A 26,678-nucleotide genomic window follows, 5' to 3' on the forward strand; every position below is an offset into this window, starting at 1 on the left:
CCTTTCCTATAAAGCATTTTTGTTGGGGCGGCTCCTATGGCTCAATGAGTGGGGTGCAGGCCCCATATACTGATGGTGGCGGGTTCGAGCCCAGCCCCAGCCAAACTGCAACAAAAACATAGCCGGGTGTTGTGGCAGGCGCCTGTAGTCCCAGCCACTCAGGAGGCTGAGGTAGGAGAATCGCCTAAGCCCAAGCGCTGGAGGTTGCTGTGAACTGTGATGCCACGGCACTCTGCCAAGGGCGACAGGTGAGACTCTGTCTCTAAAAAAAAAATAAATAAAGCATTTTTGTTTTTCCCATAGTTAATAATTGCCATGTTTTCCCATTCGCTTACTTATTTGTATACTTACCTAAATGTTGTAAAAGATCTGTCAGTAATTATTATAAATGATAAGACATTTTAGATGGCCTCTTAGTTTGATTATTTTCCCTGGAACCTTCCTTCTATAACTGTACGAAATCCTGATCCAACTGAACTGGTGAACCTCTTGGCAGCTGCCATTCTGAAAGCACCTTGGCTATGCTTCCGAGGTTGATTCCTTGTTTGTGGATGCTTTGCCTTTCTCTTTCTTGATCTACAACTCTGTGCTGCTGAAGCATATCCTTCATTGACTTTTTCTTTTTTTTTTGACACAGAGTCTCACTTTCTTGCCCTCAGTAGAGTGATATGGCGTCATAGCTCACAGCAACCTCAAATTCTTGGGTTCAAACAATCCTCTTGCCTCAGCCTCCCAAGTAGCGAGGACTACAGGTGCCTGCCACAACACCCAGCTATTTTTCGAGATGAGTTCTCGCTGTGGCTCAGGCTGGTCTCAAACCCATGAGCTCAGGCAATTCACCCGCCTCGGCCTCCCAAGTGCTAGGATTACAGGTGTGAGCCACCGCGTCCGGCCTCCTTCATTGACTTTCTAAGGCAGACTACATAGAATGTGAATTCATTTACACCTTGCTTTTCTGGAAAAATTTTTTCTTTTTCTGTTTTTTAAATTACAGTAGAGAAATACCAACTTGACCACCCAAAGGACTGTAACAAATTGGTCAACATACAGAAGTGGTCAACATAAGGAACTAGGCCTCACCCAAGGAACTGTAACAAATTAGTCAACATACAGAGGTGGTTAACACAGGAACGAGGCCTACTTATGTTTTTTTTTAATTGAGACATAGAGTCTCACTTTGTTGCCCTCAGTAGAGTGCTGTGTGTTTATAGCTCCACAGCAACCTCCAACTCTTGGACTTAAGTGATTCTCTTGCCTCAGCCTCCTGAGTAGCTGGGACTACAGACACCACAATGCCTGGCTATTTTTTGTTTGTTTGTTTGTTTGTTTATTTTTATTTATTTTTTAAATTATTATTATTCCTTTTTTAGTTGTTGCAGTTTTTGACCAGGGCTGGTTTGAACATGCCACCTCTGGTATATGGGGCTGGTGCCCTACTCCTTGAGCCATAGGTTTGTTTTTTTTTAGCAGGGCAGGGCTAGGTTTGAACCCACCAGCCCTGGTGTATGTGTCTGGCGCCCTACCCAGTGAGCTATGGGCACCGCCTGGAACTAGGCCTACTTTACTGATAAATACCTGTACAGGTGGTGCATGTCTGGTCTATGAAAATTAGGTCAGTTTAAGGAGGTAGTCAACTAAGCAGGTTCTACTGTATTTTAATTGACACATACTAATTGTACATATTTATGGGGGTGTGTGATGTATCTTTTTTTTGAGACAGAGTGTCACACTGTCATCCATGCTACAATGCCGTGGCATTAGCCTAGCTCACCACAACCTCAAACTCCTACATTAAGGCAATCCTTTTGCCTTAGCCTCCTGAGTAGCTGGGACTACAGGTACCTGGTACAACACCAGCTTAGTGTTTCTATTTTTAGTAGAGATGAGTCACACCAGCTCAGGCTGGTCTCAAACTCCTTAGCACAAGCAATCTTCCCACCTCAGCCTCCCAGAGTGCTAAGATTATATCTGTGAGCCACGAAGCCCTGGCTACTGTGATATTTCAACACATGTACACAATGTGGGTAATCAAATCAGGGTAATCAGCATTTGGCACCTCAAACATTCATTATTTCTTTGTGCTGGGAACACTCAAACTCTCCTAGCTATTTGACAATATACACTAAATTGTTAATTATTGGCTCACACCTGTAACCCTAGACCATGTGGGAGGATTGCTTGAGGCTAGAGTTCAGGACAAACGTAAGCAATATAGAAAGACCGGTCTCCACAAAAAATTTTGAAAAAGTAGTCGGGAATGGTGGTGCATACCTATAGTCCCAGGTACTGGGAAAGCTGTGACAAGAGGATCACTTGAGTCCAGGAGTTCAAGGCTACAGTAAGCTGTGATGATCCTATTGCACTCAGCCTGGGTGACAAAGCAAGACCTTGTCTCTTTAAAAACGAAATTATTAATTATAGTCACCCTATAATGCTGTAGAACACTCAAACTTATTCCTCTTATCTAGCTGTACTTACGTATCTGTTAACTAACCTCTAGCTATAGTTGTTCTCCCCTCCCCTTCCCTGGCGCCAGTAACCACTATTTTACTTTGATAACTGGAAGTTTGATTTCAGGCTCACACTTAATTGAGGATTTGGTTACACACTGAATAGATTGCAAATTAATTTCACTCAAAATTGCTGGAGGCATTGACATGCTATTTTCCACTTTGAAGTGATGCTAAGAAGTGTCTCCCCATGGACACCCTTCATAAAACTTTTAAGATTTTCTCTTTTAGTGTGCCACTCTTAAAATTCAATTTAGTGGATCAAATACAGTGACCCATGTTTTTCAGTTCTGGAAAATTCTCTTGACTTATTCTTTGATAATACCTCCCTCCTCTGCTCTTTATCCCCTGCCCATTTTCTCTGATCTTTATTTATGGCATTCCCATTAGTCAGATGTTGGACCTGAGTTGAAACTCTAAATTTTCTTTTCTTTTGTCTTTTCCATCTTTCTTTTTCTACTTTCTAGGAGATTTTCTTAACTATCTTCCACTCTATTTTTGGTTTATTCTTTTGACTATCATACTTTGAATTTCCAGGTGATAGTTCTAATTTTGTTTATTTTTCAAGACATCTTTATCTTATTTTACAATTGCAGTATCTTCTTTATTTTTCTGAGAGTATTAATCACAGCTTTTGTTTTATTTTATTTTCTACCTGCATTAACTCTGTTCCTTATGAGTTGCTGTTTTTGTTTGTTTGTTTGTTTGTTTTCCTGATTGCTATTTTGGTTTCTCTCTTGTATGTTAGACATGTCCCTCTTCTCTCTCTCCAGATCTATGGTTGTTCATCCATAGCTAAGAGTCCAGGTGGAGGCTTCAAGATGGTGGACTAGGGACATTCTCATCAGCTACTTTTGGGAAAGCTGGGGAGAAGTGTCTCTAGCCACCTCCATCTGGACCATTCTGCCTGGAGACAACATTGCAATGGCACAGTGAGACAGCTTGGGACACCAGTGCCACAGCCAACTGTCTGACTGGAAGCTGTGCATTTGGTTCCAACTGATTTGTTGGCTGAAGCTATCGCTATGGGGTAATGTTAAGGACCCAGTCTTCATACTAGGGTATCTGTAGGTCTTTTTTTCTGGGGTTATTCAACTCCTCCCTGAATGGATCACCCTATCTCCTGCCAGTGTACATAACCTAACTTCTAGCCTTTCAGAGCAGGCAGAGAGACTTAAGTCCCATCAATTCAGGTCATAGAATTCCACATAACCCCCATTTTCAGCCCTTCACCTTTTCCCTACCCTCTACTGAAACTTGGGTTCCTGAGTCAGCATTCTCCCTGGTTCATAGGTCTAGGGAATAAGCTCTTTTTTTTTTTTTTTTTTTTGTAGAGACAGAGTCTCACTTTATGGCCCTCGGTAGAGTGCCGTGGCCTCACACAGCTCACAGCAACCTCCAACTCCTGGGCTTAAGCGATTCTCTTGCCTCAGCCTCCCGAGTAGCTGGGACTACAGGCGCCCGCCACAATGCCCAGCTATTTTTTGGTTGCAGTTTGGCCGGGGCCAGGTTTGAACCTGCCACCCTCGGTATATGGGGCCGGCGCCTTACCGACTGAGCCACAGGTGCTGCCCGGGAATAAACTCTTTTTCTGGAGTGTGTCTGGAGTAAGGGAAGGGAAGTCTTAGGGAGTAGGTGGAGTCCCTAGAAGCAAGGCCTAAGATAGGGACTCTTGTAAAACTGATTGAGGGAATGGGGAAAGCACAATAGGGCAGATGAAGTTCAGCACGAACGTGGTCTTAGGGCCGGGTGAGGTGCCTTATTCCTGTAATCCTAGCACTCTGGGAGGCTGAGGCGGGTGGACTGCTTGAGCTCACTAGTTGGAGACCACCCTGAGCAAGAGTGAGACCCCATTTCTACTCAAAATAGTAAAAAAAGTAGCTGATCATTGTGGCAGGTGCCTGTAGTCCTAGCCTCATGGCTATGAGCTCCAATGCCATGGCACTCTACCCAGGGCAATTGAGACTCTGTCTCAGGAAAAAAAAAAAAAGAAAGAAAGGAGAGAAAGAAAAGAAAGAAAGAAAAGAATAGCTGGGTGTCATGGCAGGTTCCTGTGGCTATGAGCTGCAATGCCATGGCACTCTAACCAGGGCAATTGAGACTCTGTCTCAGAAAAAAAAGAAAGAAAGAGAGAGAGAGAAGGAGGGAGGGAGGAAGGAAGGAAGGGAGGACAGCTGGGTGTCATGGCAGGTTCCTGTAGTTTCAGCTATTTGGGAGGCTGAGGCAGGAGGATCACTTGAACCTAGGAGTTTGAGGTTGCTGTGAGCTAGGCTGATGCCACAACACTCTAGCCGGGGTGACAGAATGAGACTGTCTCAAAAAAAGAAAAAAAAAAAAAAAGAATGTGGTAGAGAATGGCTATATCATGCTTGCTATAGGTACTCTGGGGCACCATGGAGGTAATCTCAATTTGAGGCTAAGAGTGTGTAGTTGACTGGTGGCTTTATGCACTTACCTCAATTAGTCCAATCAGTGATTTGACTGTGTGATATAACTTCCCAGTGAAGCGTAAGTGTCATTTTTGTAGACGGCAGCTCAACTGAGAACAGGGCAAACCAAACCAAACTGACAGCCACTGAGGACTTGAGTGTATCAGGCCAGGGACACACCCAAAGACACCCAAGGAGGGTCTGGGTGGGCAGTATTCACTCCAGGAGTCAACCACTGTCTGAAAACTTTCAACTACCCACCACCTGCCAGCCCCAAGCTTTCCCCCTACCTTCGTGTGCCTGCTCAGGACCACCTGCATTATAAACATTTATTATGTTAAGCCCCTAGGAATTTGGGTTTATCTGTAGCAGTCTCTTAAATAATGCCTCAATTTTGTTTTTAATTGAAGAGTGATTAAACAAACAACAACAAAAAAGAATAACTATACAGATGAATCTTGCACCTGTTTGGAGGGCAGTGTTTTCCTTCTTCCTGGCTGCAAAGGCTTTGGCCTTCCTCCACATCTCCTGACCTTTTTCTGTGTCATACTTAGGAAGTATCAAATCTGGGTTTGTAATATCTAGCACATGACCTACACAATAAGTCTCTGTGATTATTGGATTGGTCTGATTCTCATACCAGATTGGAGGCTGTAACTTACAGGTGGCCCAGCCCTACCACAGGGGTGTCATTCAGGTGTACCTAGTGGCAGCAGAGTCATTGGAGTCCCGGAGTCATCCAGAGACCTGGATTCTCCTCTGAAGTCACAGGCTCTCCCTTTCATAAGAGAAATTACACAAAGGTGACCTCTATTGAGCTAAAGAAGAAACTGTTATTATACCCTCCTTCCTCCTAGTACAGGCAGTCTCCAAGTTACAAACATCTGACTTAATGACTCGCACTTATGAATGAAGCCCCATTATAGTTTATGAGTCCCGGTTCCAACTTACATACAAATTCACCTTAAAAACAAACCCACAGAATCTATTTAGTTCATATTCCGGGGACTGCCTGTATAGCAAAATAGCCAACCCTGTGGCCATGCACTTCATGTGTATAATTATATGAGTATCCTTGGATTTGTGATACCTACATATTCTACAAGGTGGGCATCAGCACCTCCACATTATAGTTGAGGAAAAAGAGTTTCAAAGAAGTCAGTCAACTCGAGTTCTCAGTTTTGTTTTTGTTTTTTTTTTTTTGAGACAGAGTCTTAACTTTGTTGCCCTTTTTAGAGTGCCATAGTGTCATAGCTCACCGCAACCTCAAATTCTTGGGCTCAAGCAATTCTCTTGTCTCAGCCTCCCAAGTAGCTGGGACTACAGGTGCCTGCCATGATGCCCGGCTATTTTTAGAGACAAGGTCTCACTGTGGCTCAGGCTGGTCTCGAGCCTGTGAGCTTAGGCAATTCACCCGTGTTGGCCTCCCAGAGTGCTAGAATTACAGGCATGAGCCACCACACCTGGCCCTAGTTCTCACAGTTTTAAGAAAACTGTGGGACTCAAGCCAGGTCTATCTGATACCAAAAACTTTCCTCTGTCCATCAGGCTCCTGCTACTCAAAATGTGGCCCAATAACATCAGAGCACTGGCATCTCTGGGATGTCAGCAAAGCAGACCGCAGGCCCCCAATGCAGTTCTACTGAGTGTAGCCTAAGATCCCCAGGCAACTTGTGACCTGTATGCACTTTTATACAGGTTGAAGTTTGAGAAGCACTTGACTCCCAGAGGTAGTGGAGAAATCCTAGCCTGTGTCTTCTTGAGAACCTGAGTTTTGCACATTTCTTTTGAACATGTGCCCTTTAGTTACAATTATTTTTCAAAAGCTTTTTTTTGATACAGTCTCCACTCTGTTGCCCAGGCTACAGTGCCATGGCATCAGCCTAGCTCATAACAATCTCAGAATCCTGCTTCAGTCTCCTGAGTAGCTGGGACTGTAGGTGCCCATCAAAATGCCTGGCTAGTATTTCTATTTTTAGTAGAGACAGGGTCTCTTCCTCAGCTGGTCTTTTTTTTTTTTCCGAGACAGAGTCTCACTATGTTGCCCTTGATGGAGTGCTGTTGTGTCATAGCTCACAGCAACCTCAAACTCTTGGGCTGAAGCAATTCTCTTGCCTCAACTTCCCAGGTAACTGGGACTACAGGCACCCACCACAGCGCCAGCTATTTTTTTGTTTGTTGTTGCAGTTGTCATTATTGTTTAGCTGGCCTGGGCTGGATTCGAACCCGCCATTCTCGGTGTATGTGGCTAGCACCATAACTACTGTGCTACAGGCACCGAGCCAGCTCAGGCTGGTCTTAAACTCCTTGAGATTAAGCAATCCTTCTGCCTCAGCCACTAAGAGTGCTAGGATCACAGGCATGAAGCAAGTACTTTCTTTCCTCTGGCTTCCCATTGCCCTGTGAATTGAATAAGGTCAGTGAATATCATTACTACATTATAGGTTTACAGAGTCCCAGGGAAGCAAGGCAACTTGCCCAGAGCCACCAGCCAGCAGGTATTCCATAATTTGACCATTCTTGATAGACTGGCTGGAAGAGAGCTGTTTACTCACGCATGGTTAAGAGTGCTGTCTGGTTTCAATCTTGTTATTACCTGTGACCTGTATGATCATGGGCAAGCTATGTCACCACTATTAGCCTTGGCTTCTTCATAGAGGAATTGTGAAGACCAAATGATGATGCAAGTGCTACCATACTTTGAGAACTCAACAAATGTTATCCATTCATTCGTGTATTCAACCTTTTCAGACACTCCCTCCTCAGCTTCCCCAGTAGCTAGTACTACAAGCAAGCTACTGGCACTTTTTTTTTTTTAAGAGACAGTCTCACTTTGTCACCCTCGGTAGAGTGCTGTGGCGTCACCACTCACAGCAACCTCCAGCTCTTGGGCTTAGGTGGTTCTCTTGCCTCAGCCTCCCAAGTAGCTGGGACTACAGGCGCCCGCCACAATGCCCGGCTGTTTTTTTGTTGCAGTTTGGCCGGGGCCAGGTTTGAACCCGCCATCCTCAGTATTTGGGGCTGGCACTCTACTCACTGAGTCACAGGTGCCACTCCTGGCTAATCTTTTTTAACTTAAAAAAAAAAAAGTTTGAAACAGGCTTTTGCTGTCCTGCCGGAGCATCATCATAGCTGTGACTTCAAACTCCTCGGCTCAAATAATCTTCCTGCCGTAGCCTTCCAAAGTGCTGGGATTATGGATGTGAGCCACCATGACCTGCCTTCAATAACTGAGGACTTGCTACTATGTGCTGGGCAGTGGCTAAGATGCCTGGTGGATAGAGAAGACATGGGCCTAGCCCCATGGAGCTTACAGTCTAATGGGGGACACAGACATTGATCCAGTGCTTACACATGTGTGAAGCATTAGGCTGGGTACGTCTTGAGTACAATGTTCAAAATGGATGCATCTGGCTGTTAGCAGGGGAATGTGCCTTTGTCATCTACCTCTGTTCAGAGAAAGTGAAACCCAACCTCTAGCTGAGTGGTTCTCAAACTTCCTAATGCTGCAACCCTTCAATACAGTTCCTCATGTTGTGGTGACCCCCAACCATAAAATTATTTTCGTTGCTACTTCTTAACTGTAATTTTTCTACTGTTATGAATCGTAATGTAAATATCTGATACACAGGATGTATTTTCACTGTTACAAAGGGGTAGCGACCTACAGGTTGAGAACCGCTGCTAGCTCTTCCACTGCTAGTCAGGTGTGAACCATTGCTCATATCCCATCCTATCCCTCAAGCCTGTTTGAAGCGTTTCCTCCCTTGAAGGTGAGTCTCTTTTGAATTGGGGTGGGGGTGGGGCTTGGCCTTATCCTCCTGTGAGTATCACTGAAGCAGTAGGGAAGTGTGGTGGGGAATGAGCTGTTAGACTTGACCCTAAGGGCAAGACGGAGCCACTGAAGACTTTCCCAGAACTCTCAGGACTCCCCTCTGTTTCTGTCCCACACCTAGGCAATGCTCTCCATCGACACTGGCCACTGCTCGGTTTCTCAAGCCATGTTCTTCCCACTTCAGGGCCTTTGTATGTGCAATTCCCATGGCATGCAAAGATCTGAGCTCTCTTCACTTAGTTAATTCCTACTCATCATCCACGGGCCAATTCAAACATCACCTCCTCCAGGAAGTCTTTCTTGATCCCAGGCAAGGCCCCAAATGTGACACACTCTACTTTCCTTTCTTGGTACTTACCACAGTTTCCAAGTATATACTGGTGTGACTACTTGCTTGGCATCAGTCTTCTCCAAACCATGCTGAGAGTAGAGCTAAAGTCTGTTTTATTGATTACTTTCTCATCAGCACTGAGCACGGTTGACTGGCTCTGTAACCAGGACAGCAGGGACCTGCTTTGCATATGCCGCTGATAAGATGGGGGTGATGCTGAGGAGTTTGAAGCTCACTCCAATGTTTGAGATCAGGGGGCAATGTGAGGCCACAGAGGTGCGGGAGAGACACAGAGGGGGCTTCAGTAAAGGCAGAGGTAGCAAGACTGGAGACTGAGTCACATTCCCAAGTCAGTGGGAGAGGACTGATAGGGTGTAGAAGAAAGTGGAGGTGGCAAGAGGCACTTGAGGATTCCCACTCGGTAGAAGGAGCACGGTGGTGCCAGTCCAGAAATGAGGGTGGCTTCTGGATGATGACATGCCATTTATATTTCCCACCCCAGCCCTTCGCCCTTCTGGCAGTGGCTTGGATTCTGACCCCAACAGCAGACATAAGGACGCAGCTCAGCAGCACAAGTTCCTTTTATTAACCATCTTCCCTTTTCCAAGTGTGCACAAGTAGAAAAGAAACAGTGAAATTACCCGAACAGAGAGGACTGAGGAGAGGATGGTGGGGAGTTGCGGGAGGTCCTGAGGTTAGGCCAAGAGGTGAGATTCCAGCTCCTTTTCCTGATGGTCTCTCTGTGCAATGACTTCCCTCTCATCCCCGACCTCTGAAACACAGCACCAGGAGGCTGTGCTGTCAGTCCTGCAACTAGGTTGTCCTCCTAGCCTTGTCAGGGATGGGTGCTGGCAGGGCCTGGTGCTATGCAGGAAAACAGCAGAATGAATCTGGCCCCAGGGGCAGAGGTGATCAGGCACCAAGAGGGGATATGAGAAAAGGCAGTTCATCTAGTCTAGAGACCAAGCAGAACCCTAACTGGCCCCCAAACAGCCACTGCTTCTTAGATTGGACTGCCCTGAGTGGTGGGCTGCAGGGCAACCCTAGTATAGAGATTTTGGTAGGAGGGCCAAGGAAATGATGGGGGTCCAGGTAGAAGAGGAAGCCCAGACTGGTGCCTGGGATTGGCCAAAATGAGCTGAGGGGTCAAGGTGGTCAAACAGGAGTATGAGGGGATAGTGTTTGTCTTCACCTCGCTTGGGATAACCTCAAACAATTGAGGTGTGACCTCAATGTGACTGACAGGCTGTGAAGGCCAGGACTAACAGATGTATGGTGCTGAGGAAGTTGTGAAAGAGGATTTGGTATCTCCACCTTCCAACTTAGGTGAGTGGGAGAGACTCAGCTATATAGAGCACTGGGGTAGGGAGTCAAGAGGGAGAAGGGAGTAGACGAGACCAGATTAGAAGGGAAACTTCCAGGCCAGTGTGACAGGCTGAAATGTTGCCCATCAGTGACAACCCTTTCTTCTCTCTGGGTTATCAGGCTAGAGTTGGCAGGGGAGAAGGGAGAGGAGAGGCAGGGAGAAGAAAAGCAATCACTGAAAAAGGTGTCAAAGAGGTTCACCTTGATCCTGGCCAGTACAGCTTGCCCGGAGGGTTTGATTGGTTCCCAACTCTCTCCATCACCCACCCTGGAGCCTATGCAAAGAGGGACCCATCTGGAATCTGAGAAAAGCAGACTCCCCCATTAACCCCATGGGAAAAGTTAATGGAGGAATACTCACAGCACCATGGCACGTGACAGCCCCTGGCTTCAGAGCCGGCTGGCACCGTTTGTAAACATTAGACTTGGTGATGCCTGGGGAGGAGGAGGACAGCGATGCCCAGCCTGGACCATCAGGTTTGGAGAAAGAGACAGGGTGGAGCTCCTAACATGGAGTGGACCAGGCTTGAATCCACCTGCCTCTGCCTTTCCATATGACTTTAGAAATTGCTAGATCCTAGAGGAAGCCACCGCTGGCCCCAGTTAATGAGCAGAGCCCCTACTTAGGACAAGATGCTCTGTGGAGGACGGTGGCCTTTTGTCTATAGTTTTTTTCCAGAGGGAAGTCAGACTGAGGTCTTTCTTCTGAGACCCACTGGCTTCTTCACCATGGGTTCCAGGCATGAAGAAGTTGAGGGCTTGGAGAGGAGACCTCCTGCCACCACCCATGACACTGCCAGGACTGGGGAGTGGAAGAGAGCTGGATTTGAGATGCCTAAAGTTGTGGGGCTTGATTTTTACCCCAGAACTGTTCCTGGAGAAGGATGTCCAGATGTCATCCTACCAGTCGGAACTATGGTGGACATGGTGTGCTCCCAAAACTCTAAGAGATGGGTTTCTAGGTCCAATGACAAAGGCCATGTGTTCCCTGAGAGGCAGTGCTTATGCCAAGACATCTACAAAGATGGCGTTGGCTGTGGTCTGGCCGAAGATGAAGGCTCCCAGGGTGACCAAGAGGACTCCGTAGCTGACCAGCACCCACCAGCTGTAGGGCAGAGGATGAGAGGGGCCTGATCAGTCATCCCATCCCATGATTCTATGACTTCAATATCTATACCAGTTAATTACTGTAATTATACCACTCCTGCTTATAGAGCACAGAGCATGTCCTTCCTCCCAAGGACTTTTCAGAGGCATGTAGGGCAAGGTGTATCATCCCTAGTCCATAGGTAAGGAGACCAAGACCTAATGGGATGAAGTGACTAGTCACAACACACCAAGGGCAGGACCAGGATTAAAAGGAATGGAAAGATGGAAAGATGTTCAGGAAAAGAAGTAGTCAGTTCATAAAAAACAAACAAACAAACCCCCCCAAAACAAAAAGCATACATCTGCAAATGTACCTATCAAAAATAGCAACAGGGTTATAACTGGCTTTTGAGATTAAGGGTGATTTGTTTTTTATTTAATATACATACACTGTATTTAAGAGACAAGGTCTCATTCTGTTGACCAGGCTGGAGTACAGCATTGCAATCATGGCTCACTATAACCTTGAACTCCTGGCCGCAAACGATCCCCCCACCTCTGGGCCTCCCAAAGTGCTAGGATTTCAGGATGAGCCATGGTACCCAGCCTAAAATTTTTATTTTCTTCTTTAGATATTTTCTTGTTTGTATTTTTAAAGTTTTCACTTTTATTTTATTTTTTGAGACAACGTCTCACTACATCAGCCTTGGTAGAGTGCTATGGTGTCACAGCTTGCAGCAACTTCAAATTCTTGGGCTTAAGTGATTCTCTTGCCTCAGCCTCCCAAGTAGCTGGGACTACAGGCACCTACCACAATGCGTGGCTATTATTTTGTAGTTGTCATTGTTGTTTAGCAGGCCGGGGCGGGGTTCAAAACTGCCAGCTCTGGTGTATGTGGCCAATGCCCTAACCACCGAGCTATGGGTACCAAGTCATACTTTTATTTATTTATTTATTTATTTATTTATTTATTTTTTGTAGAGACAGAGTCTCACTTTCTGGCCCTCGGTAGAGTGCCGTGGCCTCACACGGCTCACAGCAACCTCCAACTCCTGGGCTTAAGCGATTCTCTTGCCTCGGCCTCCCGAGTAGCTGGGACTACAGGCGCCCGCCACAGTGCCCGGCTAACTTTTTTTTTCTTTTTTTCTTTTTAAAGCATGCGACTGGTTCTCAACTTTTCCATTGCTCAGGGAAATCTACATATTAAAGCAATGTAATATTTTTCATCCATAAGACTAACAAAACTTAGAAAAGCTGTTATATATAGTGCTTGTTGGCAGGGGTGTGGGAAAAAAAGGCACTCTAATTACTGCTGCTGCAACTCTAATTGGAACTGCCTTTTCTTTTTTTTTTTTCTTGAGATAGAGTCTCACTCAGTTGCCCCAGGCTAGAGTGGCTTAGCTCACAGCAACCTCAAATTCCTGGGTTCAAGTGATCCTCCTGCCTCAGCCTCCCAAGGAGCTGGAACTACAGATTCCAGCCACAATGCCTGGCTAATTTTTCTTTTCTTTCCTTTTTTTTTTTTTTTGAGACAGAGTCTCACTCTGTTGCCTGGGCTAGAGTGCCATGGCGTCAGCTTAGCTCACAGCAACCTCAAACTCCTGGGCTCAAGTGATCCTCCCACCTCAGCCTCCCAGAGTACTAGGATTACTGGTATAAGCCACTGTTTTGGAGGGTAATTTGAACCGTCAACCAAAATAAAACATGTGGCAAGGCTTGGTGGTTTATGCATATAATCTTAGCACTTGGGGAGGTTGAGGTAGGAGGATTGCTTGAAGTGAGGAGTTTGAAACCAGCCTGAGCAACACAGCAAGAACCATCTCTACAAATAATTAAAAAATTTGCTGGGTCATCGGCTGAGGAGAAGGATCACTCAAGTCCAGGTATTTGAGGTTAAAGTTACCGATGATCTGATCACTATATCCAGCCTGTCTATAAAAAAATTAAAAAAAGAAAGTAAAGGCTTGGTGCCGGTGACTCAAGAGGCTAAGGCGCCAGCCACATACACCTGAGCTGGCAGGTTTGAATCGAGCCCAGGCCCACCAAGCAACAACGATAGCTGCAACCAAAAAATAGCTGGGTGTTGTGGCAGGTGCCTGTAATCCCAGCTACTTGGAAGGTGGAGGCAGGAGAATCACTTGAGCCCAGGAGTTGGAGGTTGCTGTGAGCTTTGATGCCATGACACTCTACCCAGGGTGACAGCTTGAGGCTCTGTCTCAAAAAAAAAAAGAAAGTAAAACAAACATGACCTGTGACCCAGCAGTTTCCTTCTAAGAATTGATCCTACCAAAATCATTGAACAGGTGTGTCAAGATGTTTTAAGAGTATTCACATTTGGGCGGCGCCTGTGGCTCAGTGAGTAGGGCGCCGGCCCCATATGCTGAGGGTGGCCGGTTCAAACCCAGTCCCAGACAAAAACTGCAACAAAAAAATAGCTGGGCGTTGTGGCAGGCGCCTGTAGTCCCAGCTGCTCTGGAGGCTGAGGCAGGAGAATCGCGTAAGCCCAAGAGCTGGAGGTTGCTGTGAGCCGTGTGACGCCATGGCACTCTACCGAGGGCAGTAAACTAAGACTCTATCTCTACAAAAAAAAAAAAAAAAAAAGAGTATTCATATTCAGGGGTGGCGCCTGTGGCTCAAAGGAGAAGGGTACTTGCCCCATATGCTGTAGGTGGTGGGTTCAAACCCAGCCCCGGCCAAAAACTGCAAAAAAAAAAAAAAGATGCTGAAAAGCTACCTGAATTAAAAAAAAAAAAGAGTATTCACATTCAGGACACATTCCCATAGCAGAATACTCTGTAGCACTTAAAAATGGAAGAAACGTATCTTGTGCTGATAGGATGAAGTGAAAAAAACCAAGTGACAGAAAGGTGTATTCAGCTGGACGTGGTGGCTCATGCTTGTAATTCTACCACTTTGTAAGGCTGAGGTGGGTGGATTGCCTAAGCTCAGGAGTTCAAGACCAACCTGAGCAAAAGTGAGACCCCCATCTCTACCAAAAGTAGAAAAATTAGCCAGGCATTGTGGTGGGCACCTGTAATCCCAGCTACTTAGGAGGCTGAGGCAGGAGGATCTCTTGAGCCTAGGAGTTTGAGGTTTCTGTGAGCTATGATAATGCCCTGCCACTCTACCCAGGGTGACAGAATGAGACTCTGCCCTTAAAAAAAAAAAAAAAGAAAAGAAATAGAAAAGAAAAGTATATCTGGCATGAAACCTTTTTTTTTTTTTTTTGAGACACAGTCTCACTTTGATGCCCTTGGTAGAGTGCCATGGCATCACAGCTCATAGCAAACTCAAACTCTTGGGCTCAAGTGATCCTCCTGCCTCAGCCTCCCAAGTAGCTGGGACTACAGGTGCCCACCACAATGCCCAGCTATTTTTAGAGATGGGATTTCACTCTTCCTCAGGCTAGTCTTAAATTCGTGAGCTCAAGCAATCTATCTGCCTTGGCCTCCCAGAGTGCTAGGATTATAGGTGAGCCACCGTGCCTGGTTTCATAAAACCATTTTTGATAAAACCAAACCATTTACAAAAGCCCCATATTTGTGGGGCTTATATGCATATATGAACATATGCATAACTATGTGTACAAAGAAATGTATGTGTTCCCAGAAACAGTCTAGAGCAGTGGTTCTCAACCTGAGGGTCACAACCCCTTTGAAACAATGAAAATACATCACGGCATTAGGAACGTTGAGAACCACTGGTCTGGAGGGCACAGAGCATACTGCCAACACTCCCTGTGATAGGGAGCAAGCTGTGGCGTAAGGGGACTGTGTTTGAATTATTACAACTAGCATTTTATCCCTTTTACTATTAACACCCCCATGATTCTTTTTTTTCTTTTTGAGACAGAGTCTCATTATGGTGCCCTTGGTAGAGTGCGATGGCATCACAGCTCACAGCAACCTCAAACTCTCGGGCTTAAGCGATTCTCTTGCCTCAGACTCCCAAGTAGCTGGGACTACAGGCGCCCACCACAATGCCCAGCTATTTTTTGGTTGTAGTTGTCATCGTTGTTTGGCAGGCCCGGGCTGGGTTCGAACCCGCCAACTCCAGTGTATGTGGCTGGCGCCCTAGCCACTGAGCTACAGGCACTGAGCCTCCCCCACAATTTTTAAGTATACAAGTCTCTTGACTCCTGCCTTTATTAAGGCCAACTCTAAGGTCATCTTCCAATCCACCACCTCCCCAGGAAGACCATGGGCTGGGCCCTGCTTTACCTGGCTGGTTTGACTTCCTCCATCTCAGAGAGTTTGGCTTGAATGAGGCACAGCCCTGTGAGGAAAGAGGTAGCCTTGGGAGTCTGTTGGGTGAGGGGGCTCCCTCCCTCAGGCTCAGCCTCCTCCCTTACTAAGAGGCAGTGGTGGTGGATGGAGAAAGGCCTGGCAACTACTCCCCAAGGACAGCCAGCATCTGACAAGGCCCCCTTGGGTTGCATGTGAAACTCAGAGCTAAAGGGACAGCACGGAATGGTGACTTAGTGGTAGCCCAACACCAGAGCTTTTCTCAGTGAACTTCTAAGCAGGTGTGGCTCTCTTGCTCCAAGCAAAGTGACCAGGCTATCACAGTGGCCTCCCGGATTAGCAAGGTATAGCCAGAACTTATATAGCTGGGCAGACAGGACACTTCCTCAGGGATATGAGACTGACCCACGTCAGAACTCAGGTCTCCTGATTGGTGTGTCAGGAGCCACACCAGACTCCACTCTTCCCTGGGCTGTGATGGGCTAGACCAGCCAGACAGATCCCTGATAGTCAGGAAGCAACAGATACCTGCATGAAGGGTTAGAGTATAGGTTCTGGACCCAGACAGCTTTGGGTTGGAAGAGGTTTACTTACTAGTTGTATCTGTTAACTTCTAGACAAGTCTGTGACCCTCTCAGAAGATAATTGTTTGGATAGGGGCTACCACAAGAGCTGAGGTGGGGGTTACTCTTCCCTGGCAGGTTTTGAGCCAGTGGGGAGCCAATGGCAGGGAGGCTCTGGAAGTCTGTGCTGTCAGGCTGGGAGAGGGGGCACCAGGGGCTGTACCTGGGAAGACGAAGATGAAGCAGGCGGCTAGGCCCCCAATGACTGAGATGACCTTGCCGATATCAGGAATGAAGAGCGCCAGCAGCAGGGTGAGCAGGAACCAGACCAGGGTTTGCAGCACTCGCCGCCGCCGCTCCCGCCCCACGTCTTCCTCCACTGGCATCCCTTGGTAGCGAAGCCACAGGCCTTCAACCACCGCCCTGCCCACAAAGAGAGGGTGTCAGAGGCGCCGTCTAGGACATGGGAGCTGGACTGCTAACTGGGTAAACTGTAAATTAAGGCCTTAATTTTGAGTTTTCCCTTCTGAAAAACGGGCATGCTAACACTCTGGTTGGTTGCTGTGGGGACTAGATGAGATGGTGAATGTGGAGGGCTTAGTGCTTTGCTTCACCACATGAGAGCTGATACATTATTCTCCATAAAAGGCATGGTCAGGAGTATCCAAAAGGTCAGGTATCCAAGTGAAACCTCAGAGATTCTTATGGGACTGACAGAACATTCTGGTGACCCTGAGCAAAAGGGGCTCCTGAGATCCAACTTGGGGTAGCTACTTGAGGGACAACCCTAGGCAGTAATTCTTTTCTACTAGCTTCAGTTCTTCCTTCTCCAGACTGGATTCCACACAAGGCCAAAGGCCCAGGTTGAAAGGCTCATAGGGACTGAGGGCTCTGGGGAGCAGGAGGACCCCAGTGGGGTGGGAGGAGGCTCACCGCCCACAGAAGTGCAGGATAGGGTAGGAGGTGAGCACACTCAGTATGATGAAGGCTCGGGCAACGGCCACAGCCATGTCTTCGGAAGGGTAGGACAGGAGCACATCAGGGTTCACAGATGCTCCAAAGGTCAAGAAGCCACAGATGCCTGTGCGCAGGGACAAGGGGGCTGGGTCAGGGCAATCCTGGGAGGATGAGTGAGCCCGCTCACTCCTCCTGCGATGTCAACTGGGAAGAATACTGGAGCATCTCTGAAAGCTTGGAGCTAGGGTCAGAGGGGTTGTGGGGGTGAGATCACACACCTCCCACCCTGTCTTCTCATATCCCCACCTTGCTGGAAGCCCTTTATTCCTCATCTTTCTGATCTTGAACTTGGCCAATGTATTCCCACCTTGAAGCATTAACCCTTCCATCTGCCCAGATCTTCATGCTGCTGTCTCATCATTCAAGTCTTATCAGATGTCCCTCCTTAGAAAGCACTTCTTGCCAGCCCATCTACAATGATCCCCCACCCTAGCACTCACACCACCTTCTTGTTTTCTTTCTAACACGCACCTCTCTCTCTTTTTTTTTTTTACTGGCTTATTGTCTGTCTCTCCAGCCACAACACAAATCTCAGGAGAATAGGGACTATGCTTGTTTGCCTCTCTTTTTCCAGGCTATATCTTCAGAGGCTAGTGCAGTACTGGCTCAGGCAGCCCTTGCAACCATTCTTCCTGCGTCACCCAAGCCTGCTTCTTTATCCTAAACACTCTCCCCAGAGCAGCCAGAGCCATCTTTCCCTGTTCAAAATACTTCCTCTCTTGGGATCCAACACATTCAAGGCCCAGTAAACCCAGTGCCCATTATGTGTCTGGCCTCACTGTCTGCCACCTGCCTCCAAGTCACTCCACTCCAGCTACAGAGACACCCTCTGTGGCCCTGCCTCAGGGACATGGAACTTTGTGGTTCCTCCGAACACTTTCCCCCCAGCTCTTCATAGTCTGGTTCTTTCTCATTATTTGGGCCTCCTCAGAAAGGAGGCTTCTATGGACCATCCCACCTGGTCCCATTCACATCTTTCCTATTTCACTTTGTCATAGCTCTTTCCATTGTCTGGAATTTCTTATTTTATTTATTTATTTTTTTGAGACAGATTCTCACTATGTTGCCCTCAGTAGACTGCCATGGCATCATAACTCACAGCAATCTCCAACTCCTGGGCTCAAGTGATCTTCTTGTCTCAGCCTTCCAAGTAGCTAGGACTACAGGCACTTGCCACCATGCCTGGCTAGTTTTCCTATTTTTAATAGAGACAGGGTCTGGCAATTGCTCAGGCCAGTCTGGAATTCCTGAGCTCTAGCAATCCACCTACCTCAGCCTCCCAGAGTGCTAGGATTACAGGCATGACACACCATGCCTGGCCTGGAATTCCTTATTGATTCTCTAGTGACTCGTGCATGACTGTTAATTCTATGGGGGCAGGCCAGGCCTGCCTCTCCCCATGGCATCCCCCATGCTGAGAACAGTTCCTAGTACTTCCTAATCATCAGTTCAGAACTGATGAATGAATGGATGATGGATACACCTCTCTCATCTTGGCAGGAAAAGATCCCAGGAAGCCCAAGTTCAAGCTAAGGCCTTCAGCAGTATTTGTCCTACAAGGAGTGCATGGGCTCTCTGTCCCCAGGAAAGCTGGGCCAGAGGACTTGGGTACTCAGAGGAGGAAGGGAACACTTACCTGTGCCCATGTAGACAGCAAGGGCAATGACCATGGCAGCTGTCACCACTCCTCCCCAGGTCTTTACCTCGGGCTGCTGCATGCTATTGAAGACAGGCACACTACTCACGTGACACTGTTCGGGTAAAGAACACAGTCATGGTGGGGAAGTGACCTTGCCCTCAGTTTCTAGAGGAAGGTACCTTGGGGACAAAGGGCCCAGAAACAAGGGGCAAGTTCTGGGCTCCTGATTCATCTTTCCCCTCAGGATTTCTCCCACCCTGCCAATGTGGGTTCTATCCCAGAGTGCAGGGGCAAGCTAAGGGGACAGAAGGGACCTTGCAACTGGCACCTGAAATCCAAAGCAGATGGTGGGCATGGCATTGAACACTGCCATCCAAGAAGCCGGCCTGTGGAGAAATGCACAAAGTGCTGCTGTCTGGGAACCCTTCAGAGCCACCAGCCAACCCACACCCTTACTCTTCATTCATCCCACCACAATTCCAGGGACTAGCATTCTACACCTTCCACCCATAGAAGTCTGGGAACAGGGAGAAGAGATATCTTCATTTCATAGGCCAGTAAACTGAGGCTCAGAAAAGTCCTCCTGGGACTGAAATCCAGAATTCCTGGCTCTTGGAGTAAAGCTTTTCTGGTTTGTTGCATTCCCCAAAAAAGGGAAACTTAAAAAAAGAACAAAAAAACCAACAAAACAGACTTATGTGTAAACAGAAGATCCAAAATATGCATTTTCACCTCAATGAGGTCTAGTCTTGCACCAGGTCATCTGTCAGAGGTTGGTGGCAAAGTCTCCCCCATCTTTAGTTATCTTTCCTCCCTCCAATAATAAGAGAGCAGGACCTTGTGCCTTTTCCCTACAATAACCAATGAGTCAGCCCCAATGAGATAATAAGCCTTGGAAAGGTCTTTTGATGTGTGACCCAATACTCACTGGGGCCCAAGAGGCAGTTTCTACCCTATACATCTCGCAACGGGCCTTCACTCACCTGGTCAGAATGTCCCCTGGGGTCATCTCTTTATCTGGCCAGATATATTTGATGATAATGATGGCAGTGACGTACCAGGTACCCACAACACTCAGGAAGCTGCCAGGAAGGAGAGATTGAGTGTCCTCCTCCCCAGCCTCAGCTGCCCATTCCTTGATTCCATCCCTAGGGACATCACCCTCAGCTCTAGTGATCACGGGTATCCACTCGATGAACTGGGGACTATGCCAAGCAAAGACTCAGGAAATAACTGAGAAATAAGTTTCAGAGAAACCTGCCAGAGCCAGGAGGGAGTGGGACAGCCAATAAGGGCCCCAGTTGGCATTTCTGGACACCTGCTCCATTCTTCCTCCCAGAAAATGCCCTGGATCAGCTCCGTGGCTCAGAGCCAATGGCAGAGACCCAGGATCCGAAACACACCTAGGGACTTTGATCAGAGCAGCCCAGCCTTGGTGAGCATGCCAAGGAGGTCATCCTTTTAGCTTGGCCTTTGAGAACTAGGAGATGCCAGAGGTGAGAGGGTTGAAGAGTACAAATACTGCAATGTCAACGTTTAAGGGAGCCATCAATACACCTGAGTTGGACCCCTCCATTTACAGTCTGGAGATAGTCTAGAATCCCAAACCTTTTTTTTTTGTAGAGACAGAGTTTTACTTTATCGCCCTAGGTAGAGTGCCGTGGCATCACACAGCTCAACAGCAACCTCCAACTCCTGGGCTTAGGTGATTCTCCCGCCTCAGCCTCCCGAGTAGCTGGGACTACAGGTGCCCGCCACAACGCCCGGCTATTTTTTTGTTGTTGTTGTTGTTGCAGTTTGGCCGGGGCCGGGTTTGAACCCGCTACCCTCGGTATATGGGGCCGGCGCCCTGCTCACTGAGCCACAGGCGCCGCCCTAGAATCCCAAACCTTTTTAGACACTGAGCCAGGAAGCAAGTCTCTACCCTTCAGCTAACCTGTATCGGACTTGCTGCCAGCCTGACAATCTCAGATGATCCAAATCCCATCTTTCCAGGGAAAGCCAAGGCCCAGACCAGCAGACTGCCTCCACACTCCCAGCCACAACCCATTCCTTCTTTGACAAGGACACTTAGAATTGAATCTCTCACTGATGAAGTGTCATTGTCTCCCTCAATTGAAAGAAAAAAAGGAAGGTCTTCTGCCTGGAACCCCCTGCAAGCCCTGGCCCACCCTTGCTTGCCTACTCTTGCTCCCTGAGAAGGTAGGTAGCACAGGGGAGCAGGGTTCTGCCACAGCCCCTGGGTCTCCATTTGCCTAGGACCAGAGCTCCTCACTGCCCCCAGCTGGGAACCTGCTTCGAACCTGGCATATTTCTGGAAGCCGATCTCCCTGGGGATGGACAGGGGCAGGATGAAGAGGATGGCAGTGAGGCTGATGGTGAACTTGCGGTCAGTGTACCAGGAGCCACTGTTGGCCCCCTCAGGCTTCTTGGCCATCACAGCTATAACTGCACAGAGAGGAAGGAGGGACTATCATGCCAGGCCACCACAGCGTGTAGCCCTCCTGCTCTGTTGGGCCCCGGGACCTCCCTCTATCTAATGGGTCCAGCAGCCTGGAAGTAGGACTTCTAGAGGAATGCTGGGCCTGGGTAAGTCCTAGACAGGTGTTCAGAGCTTTTCCCTTCCATCCCAGGATCCCCAAGGCTGAGGGGGAGAGGTGAGGTAGGTACGGAGGGGGAACCTCACTCTTGTCCTGCTGGTCCCCAATGATGATGAGGAAGGCGATGCAGGTGCCGAAGGTATATATGGCGATGGTCACCTCACACAGCACACCTGTCAGCTTGCCGCATACGGCCCATACCACCTCCTGGTAGGTCCTCTCGTTGCTGGCCTGGGAGCAGTAGGCCAGGATGACGAGGCCACTGATAATGAAAACTAACATGCCCTGTAGGGGATGCAGAACCAGAGTGTGTGGGAAAGACCTGGGACCAGAGGGTATGCTGGTCCTGCACAGCGTTTAGGCCAGTGCCCAAAGCAGGCTTGGCAAATCTCACGGGGCAATATTAATAGATTGCTAGGTTGTTGAGTTGAGATTTTCTATAAAAACAAAATGTTTTATGAAAAATTTCAAACATAAAAAAGTAGGGAGAACGGTACTGCCATTACCCTTCACTCAGCTTCAAATATCATCAATTTTCATGGTCAGTCTTGTTTCATCATATTCCCCTTCTCACTCTGGATTATTCTGAAGCCAATAAACCTTGTCTATCATTTCATTAATAAGTATTTCAGTATGTAGTTCTAAAAGATAAAGGCCTCCCTCTTTTAAACATAATCACAAAATCAATGTAATACCTAAAAAATTATATATACAGCTGATGGGGAAGCCTTCTGAAAGCCTCATCTGGGCTCAGTGGCATGCTGAAGATGATTAGTAATGTCTACCATGCTTGGGTAGGGGAGAGTGGTGCATGTGTCACTATAGGCCATCCCTGAACCTAAGCCTCCCTTTAGAAGCAAAGAGCCCGCCTGAACTGCACCTCTGTCCTCTTGGACTCACCATTTGCAGTGCGATGCCAGCTGCCACACCCCCAGCAGTGCTGAAGGCTGCTGGAAAATTGAGTAGCCCTGCGCCCAGGCAGGCATTGACGACGATGAAGACAGCTCCGAGTGTGGAAGTGGTGCCTCTGCCTGGACCCCCAGGAGGGGCCTCCCACTCACTCTTGGGGACTGTGTCCACACAGGGACTCTGCAGCAGCCGGGCACGCTCCCCAGCATCTGAGCTCAAGCTCCACTCACTGTGGTCACTGTTGATGCTGACCTGGGCCATGGCCCCAAGAGCCCTCTTCCCTGAGGGTCTGCAGGTTCTGCCTCAGGAGCACATCCCCCAGGGAGTGGAGAGAACACCTATCTGTTCCAGGCTGTTATCCTCAGAGGGCGCTTCTCAACCTAGATGGGACAAAAGCAGGTGCTACTGTTATCCTGAGATGGGGAAACTGGAGCAAAGTAAGGCGAAACAATTTTCCCAAGATCATATGGCTGGGATTCAAACCCTCATGTGCATCTGGACAAGACACCGCATTAGGTGTCACAGTGCAGGGAGGCAGAGACAGAAATATGTCAAGTGCAAATCTTGCTTGGTTCAAGCTGAAGAACTGCAGGGTCAATTAGATGTAAACATAAAAAAGAGGAGTAGTAACACACGTCAGCACTAGAGAGAGACCATGCACTGGGCAGGTGTGTCAGCAACCTTTCTTACCTCACTCAATCCTTATGATAGCCTCATGGTCAAAAGGTTCAGAGACTTTAAATCGCTGACCCAGAGTCACATATTAGCAAGTTGCAGGACAGGATCTGGATCCAGATGTGCCTGGCTTTCTAGCCTGTTTCCATACCACGCAGTCCCCAGAGGGGCAATCACCAAGAACCATGATTCAACATATTACAGTACAGCACACCTCCCTCTGACCCAGAATCTAAATTCTGTTTGGCTTTCAAAACTCTTCAAAATTTTAAGTTAATTTTCACTCTTCTCCCATGTGACAAGTGCCCCATGCCTATTGGGTATGTGTCTTTGGGAAAACAATTATTAATCCTGTGTTTGGAATGCTCCCAGCCGCTTTGCCAGCCTTTCAGGTCCCATTTCTTCCTCATTTTCTCAGACAATTTCTAAGTTCTTCTTGGAGCTACCGGGGGCCCCAGCACCACTCAGGATGGTTTCCTCTCAGCATTCCCTCATGTGCTAGCATTTCATGACACTTGGCTTGCTTTTCTGGGTTAGTTTACAAGACTCTGAAGCCAAATATACAATGTTTATTGTTACTTTTGACCACTATTGCTGCAGTTATTGCTGCAGTTATGCAATGCTTTATCTCAATCCTCAGTGTAGTCTGAAAAGGCAGATGATGACAATCACCATTTTACCAAAGAGGAAACTGAATCCCAGGTGGGGTAAGCACCCTCCGCTGGGTCGTACGGTGGTCAGTGGTAGAGCTGAGATTCAAATCTTGGCCTGTCTTATGCTAAGGTATCCATTTGCTTGTATCTGCTCCACTTTTGGGCCCAAGATGATACCTTGGGCAAGACTGGACTCAGATAACAGGCTTATCACCTGACTGATTCTCTTCACTCTCTGGGTAAACACAGCTGAGTTACAGTTTTTTCTTTGGACTTGGTCCTCTTTATTGAAAACTGGGAAGACATTTCTTCTTTCCTCTGAGGAGCCCAGCCCTGAAAATGACTTTTAGTATTCTCAAGGTTCAGTTCACAGCCTGAGACCCCCAAGAGAATGGTGGTGTTAAAGAACAAAGCTCGGGCGGCGCCTGTGGCTCAATCGGTAAGGCGCTGGCCCCATATACCGAGGGTGGCGGGTTCAAACCCAGCCCCGGCCAAACTGCAACCAAAAAATAGCCGGGCGTTGTGGCGGGCGCCTGTAGTCCCAGCTACTCGGGAGGCTGAGGCAAGAGAATCGCCTAAGCCCAGGAGTTGGAGGTTGCTGTGAGCTGTGTGAGGCCACGGCACTCTACCGAGGGCCATAAAGTGAGACTCTGTCTCTACAAAAAAAAAAAAAAAGAACCAAGCTCACCCCACAGATCAAGCACAGCCCTGAGCAGGGAGGGGTGGTAGATCTGGGTCTCGACCTTGGGCAAGTCATTTCCCCTTTCTAAGACTTTACACCATAAGTTTCTGTGAGGAGTGTGTTAATAAAGGTTTAGCATTCAATAAATGGTCACTGCTATTATTTCTGTAAATTTCCCTTCCCACATCACCCACCTCTACCATGCATAAGAACTGTTAGCCCTAAACAAACAGGGAGTAGAACACTAGTACCACTGGCCAGGTAACAGTGGGATAGCTAATGAGAAAGAAGAGCAACACAAAGGCCAGGTTACAAAGGCAGGGGCTTAGGGGGATACTAAGGAGCCAAGTGCAGCTTTCCCCAGAGGCTGCCATCGACTGGTTACCACCCAGGCTGGTAAAATCTGCCAAAGAATCATTTCCCCAGAGTCTCATAATTCCTGAGTCCCAATCCAGGTTTTCATTCAAAACTCTCTTTTATTCTCTACTCATTCCTTCCCGGTTTAGTTTTTATTGCCCACAGGGAAAAAAAGGGAGCTGACAGATTCAGCTATAATAACTGATCTAATTACTGGCCTTCATAGAGCCACACCCTCACCCCTAGAGGTGGAGAATGAGATTGAGGCCCCGTGGACTGGAGTGGTACCCTCATGAGAAGGAAAGGGAAATTATAGGCACTCTTGGACATCTGTCATCAAGCATGGGACCAAGGGACACAGCTCCAGAGGAAACGTTCCTCTGCTGACTCCAAATCCAGAAACATCAGTTAGATGCCACAGGCCTCTTCCTCTTATGTATACCGTCACTTAGCCAACAACTCAGCAAAAATCAAAGCAGTGAGTGGTAAAGGCAGAGTTTTGGACATCCAGTCTCCAGTATAGCTCAAGAGAGATCTGCAAAGTAATCCTGCCAAAGTTGTGAGACCATCTCCACTACGCTCACCTACGGACACAGAGGTCTGCAGGGTGACTCCTTTAAGGTCAGAAGGCTTGGTGAAGCTTCCTGATTTTCCAAGTGTCACGTTTCCCTTTGGCACCACTGCCCCAGTCCTGCACCATTTGCCTAGACTTCTGTTATCCACAAGAGAGTGCAGGCTGGGGTACTTATGGAACTCAGAGGCTGATTAGTCCCACCCCTTGCAGAATCTTTGCAGGTGTCCAAGATCTCTCAGTACACCCCACCCCCACCCCCACCCCTTGCTCCCAAATTAGTCAGCCACACTGTTTCCGGCTTACCTGCCCTTTCTACTTGATTGGCTGTGGAAAGGCAGGGGTGCTCCATCTCCCTGAAGGTCTGGGATCTGATTCTCCTCACTTCCCTTTCTGGCCTTATTTTTTTCTCAAGACATAATTTAAAACCTGCTGTCGCAGAGAAAAAAGTTGGGGCTGTTTCTGGGCTGGCTTCAGCAGAGTGGAAGGAACTAAGCAGCTCTAAGTATATCTCATAGTAAGGAGTGCCAGATCAGATAGGGAAACAAGCCCACAGAGGGAAAGAGGTTAGACTAAGGTTACTGCGGTTAGCTGGCAGAGCCAGAACTAGAAGGCTGGTGCCCACCTGCTCAGGCCAAAGATGTAGGCCCCTCAGATCCCAGCTGCAAGGGGTTCCCAGTCCAGCTGTGACGGAAAAGGGTTAGGCGGCACTGCCAGGTGTGCCAGGTTGCACCGGGGCCAGTGCATTCAAGGGTCGATTCCCAGGCCTGACGAGAGGTTACTGTGGGGTAAACTGGGGAGGGCTCTGGGAATCGATCCCGGCCTAGGACTAGATGGAGACTGGATGGGCTAAGGGCGCGGCGGAGCTGGCGCAATAGAGGGCGGGCGTCGGGTGAGGACGCCAGGCTCCGCAGCCCGGCGGGGAAAGGATTCGAGCCCTGTCGCGGTGGGGGTCTCCAGGGACCCCGGGGACCTAATGTTTCCAACCATCACCGCCCCTACCTCTTACCACCTACCTTTGGTGCTTCATTCCCAAGCCGCCAGAGGAGACACGTGAGCATAGATCACATGATCGCCCGGCTCCGCCCGTCCAGGAACGCTGGGAGTTGTAGTTTTCCTTAGGCGTCAACCTTGCAAAACACCAACTCCCTGACTTAGCGCCCAGGCAGCCCGAGTGCAGTTGTCACCACTATCTAATTTATCACCACT

The 26,678-nt window shown here is 48.0% G+C and overlaps 1 protein-coding gene across 9 annotated transcripts; it reads right to left on the reverse strand.

Moving 5' to 3' along the window:
- Positions 1-9,674: 9,674 nt before the first annotated feature.
- SLC38A7 (solute carrier family 38 member 7) lies at positions 9,675-26,525 on the reverse strand. 9 transcript variants are annotated; one of them, XR_008382551.1, is made up of 13 exons: positions 26,095-26,440; positions 25,776-25,898; positions 22,523-22,911; positions 21,709-21,907; positions 21,326-21,470; positions 20,006-20,104; positions 19,351-19,408; positions 19,020-19,134; positions 17,300-17,447; positions 16,590-16,789; positions 15,780-15,834; positions 10,832-11,575; positions 9,675-9,877 (listed from the first exon to the last, which is right to left on the reverse strand). XR_008382551.1 is itself a non-coding variant. In XM_053603175.1 (12 exons), exons 3-12 carry the CDS (start codon positions 22,790-22,792, stop codon positions 11,473-11,475), a joined length of 1,392 nt encoding a protein of 463 aa, XP_053459150.1. In that variant the 5' UTR covers positions 22,793-22,911; positions 25,776-25,901; positions 26,486-26,525; the 3' UTR covers positions 9,675-11,472. The 9 variants fall into 9 exon arrangements, 8 of the variants coding, with proteins under 8 accessions (XP_053459150.1, XP_053459160.1, XP_053459197.1 ...); XM_053603175.1 differs by lacking the exon at positions 26,095-26,440 and adding an exon at positions 26,486-26,525 and having other exon boundaries at positions 9,675-11,575; positions 25,776-25,901; XM_053603185.1 differs by lacking the exon at positions 26,095-26,440 and adding an exon at positions 26,486-26,501 and having other exon boundaries at positions 9,675-11,575.
- Between the last annotated feature and the right edge of the window lie 153 nt (positions 26,526-26,678).

This window comes from Nycticebus coucang, chromosome 2 (assembly GCF_027406575.1).
Source record: "Nycticebus coucang isolate mNycCou1 chromosome 2, mNycCou1.pri, whole genome shotgun sequence".
Classification (NCBI taxonomy): Eukaryota; Metazoa; Chordata; class Mammalia; order Primates; family Lorisidae; genus Nycticebus; species Nycticebus coucang.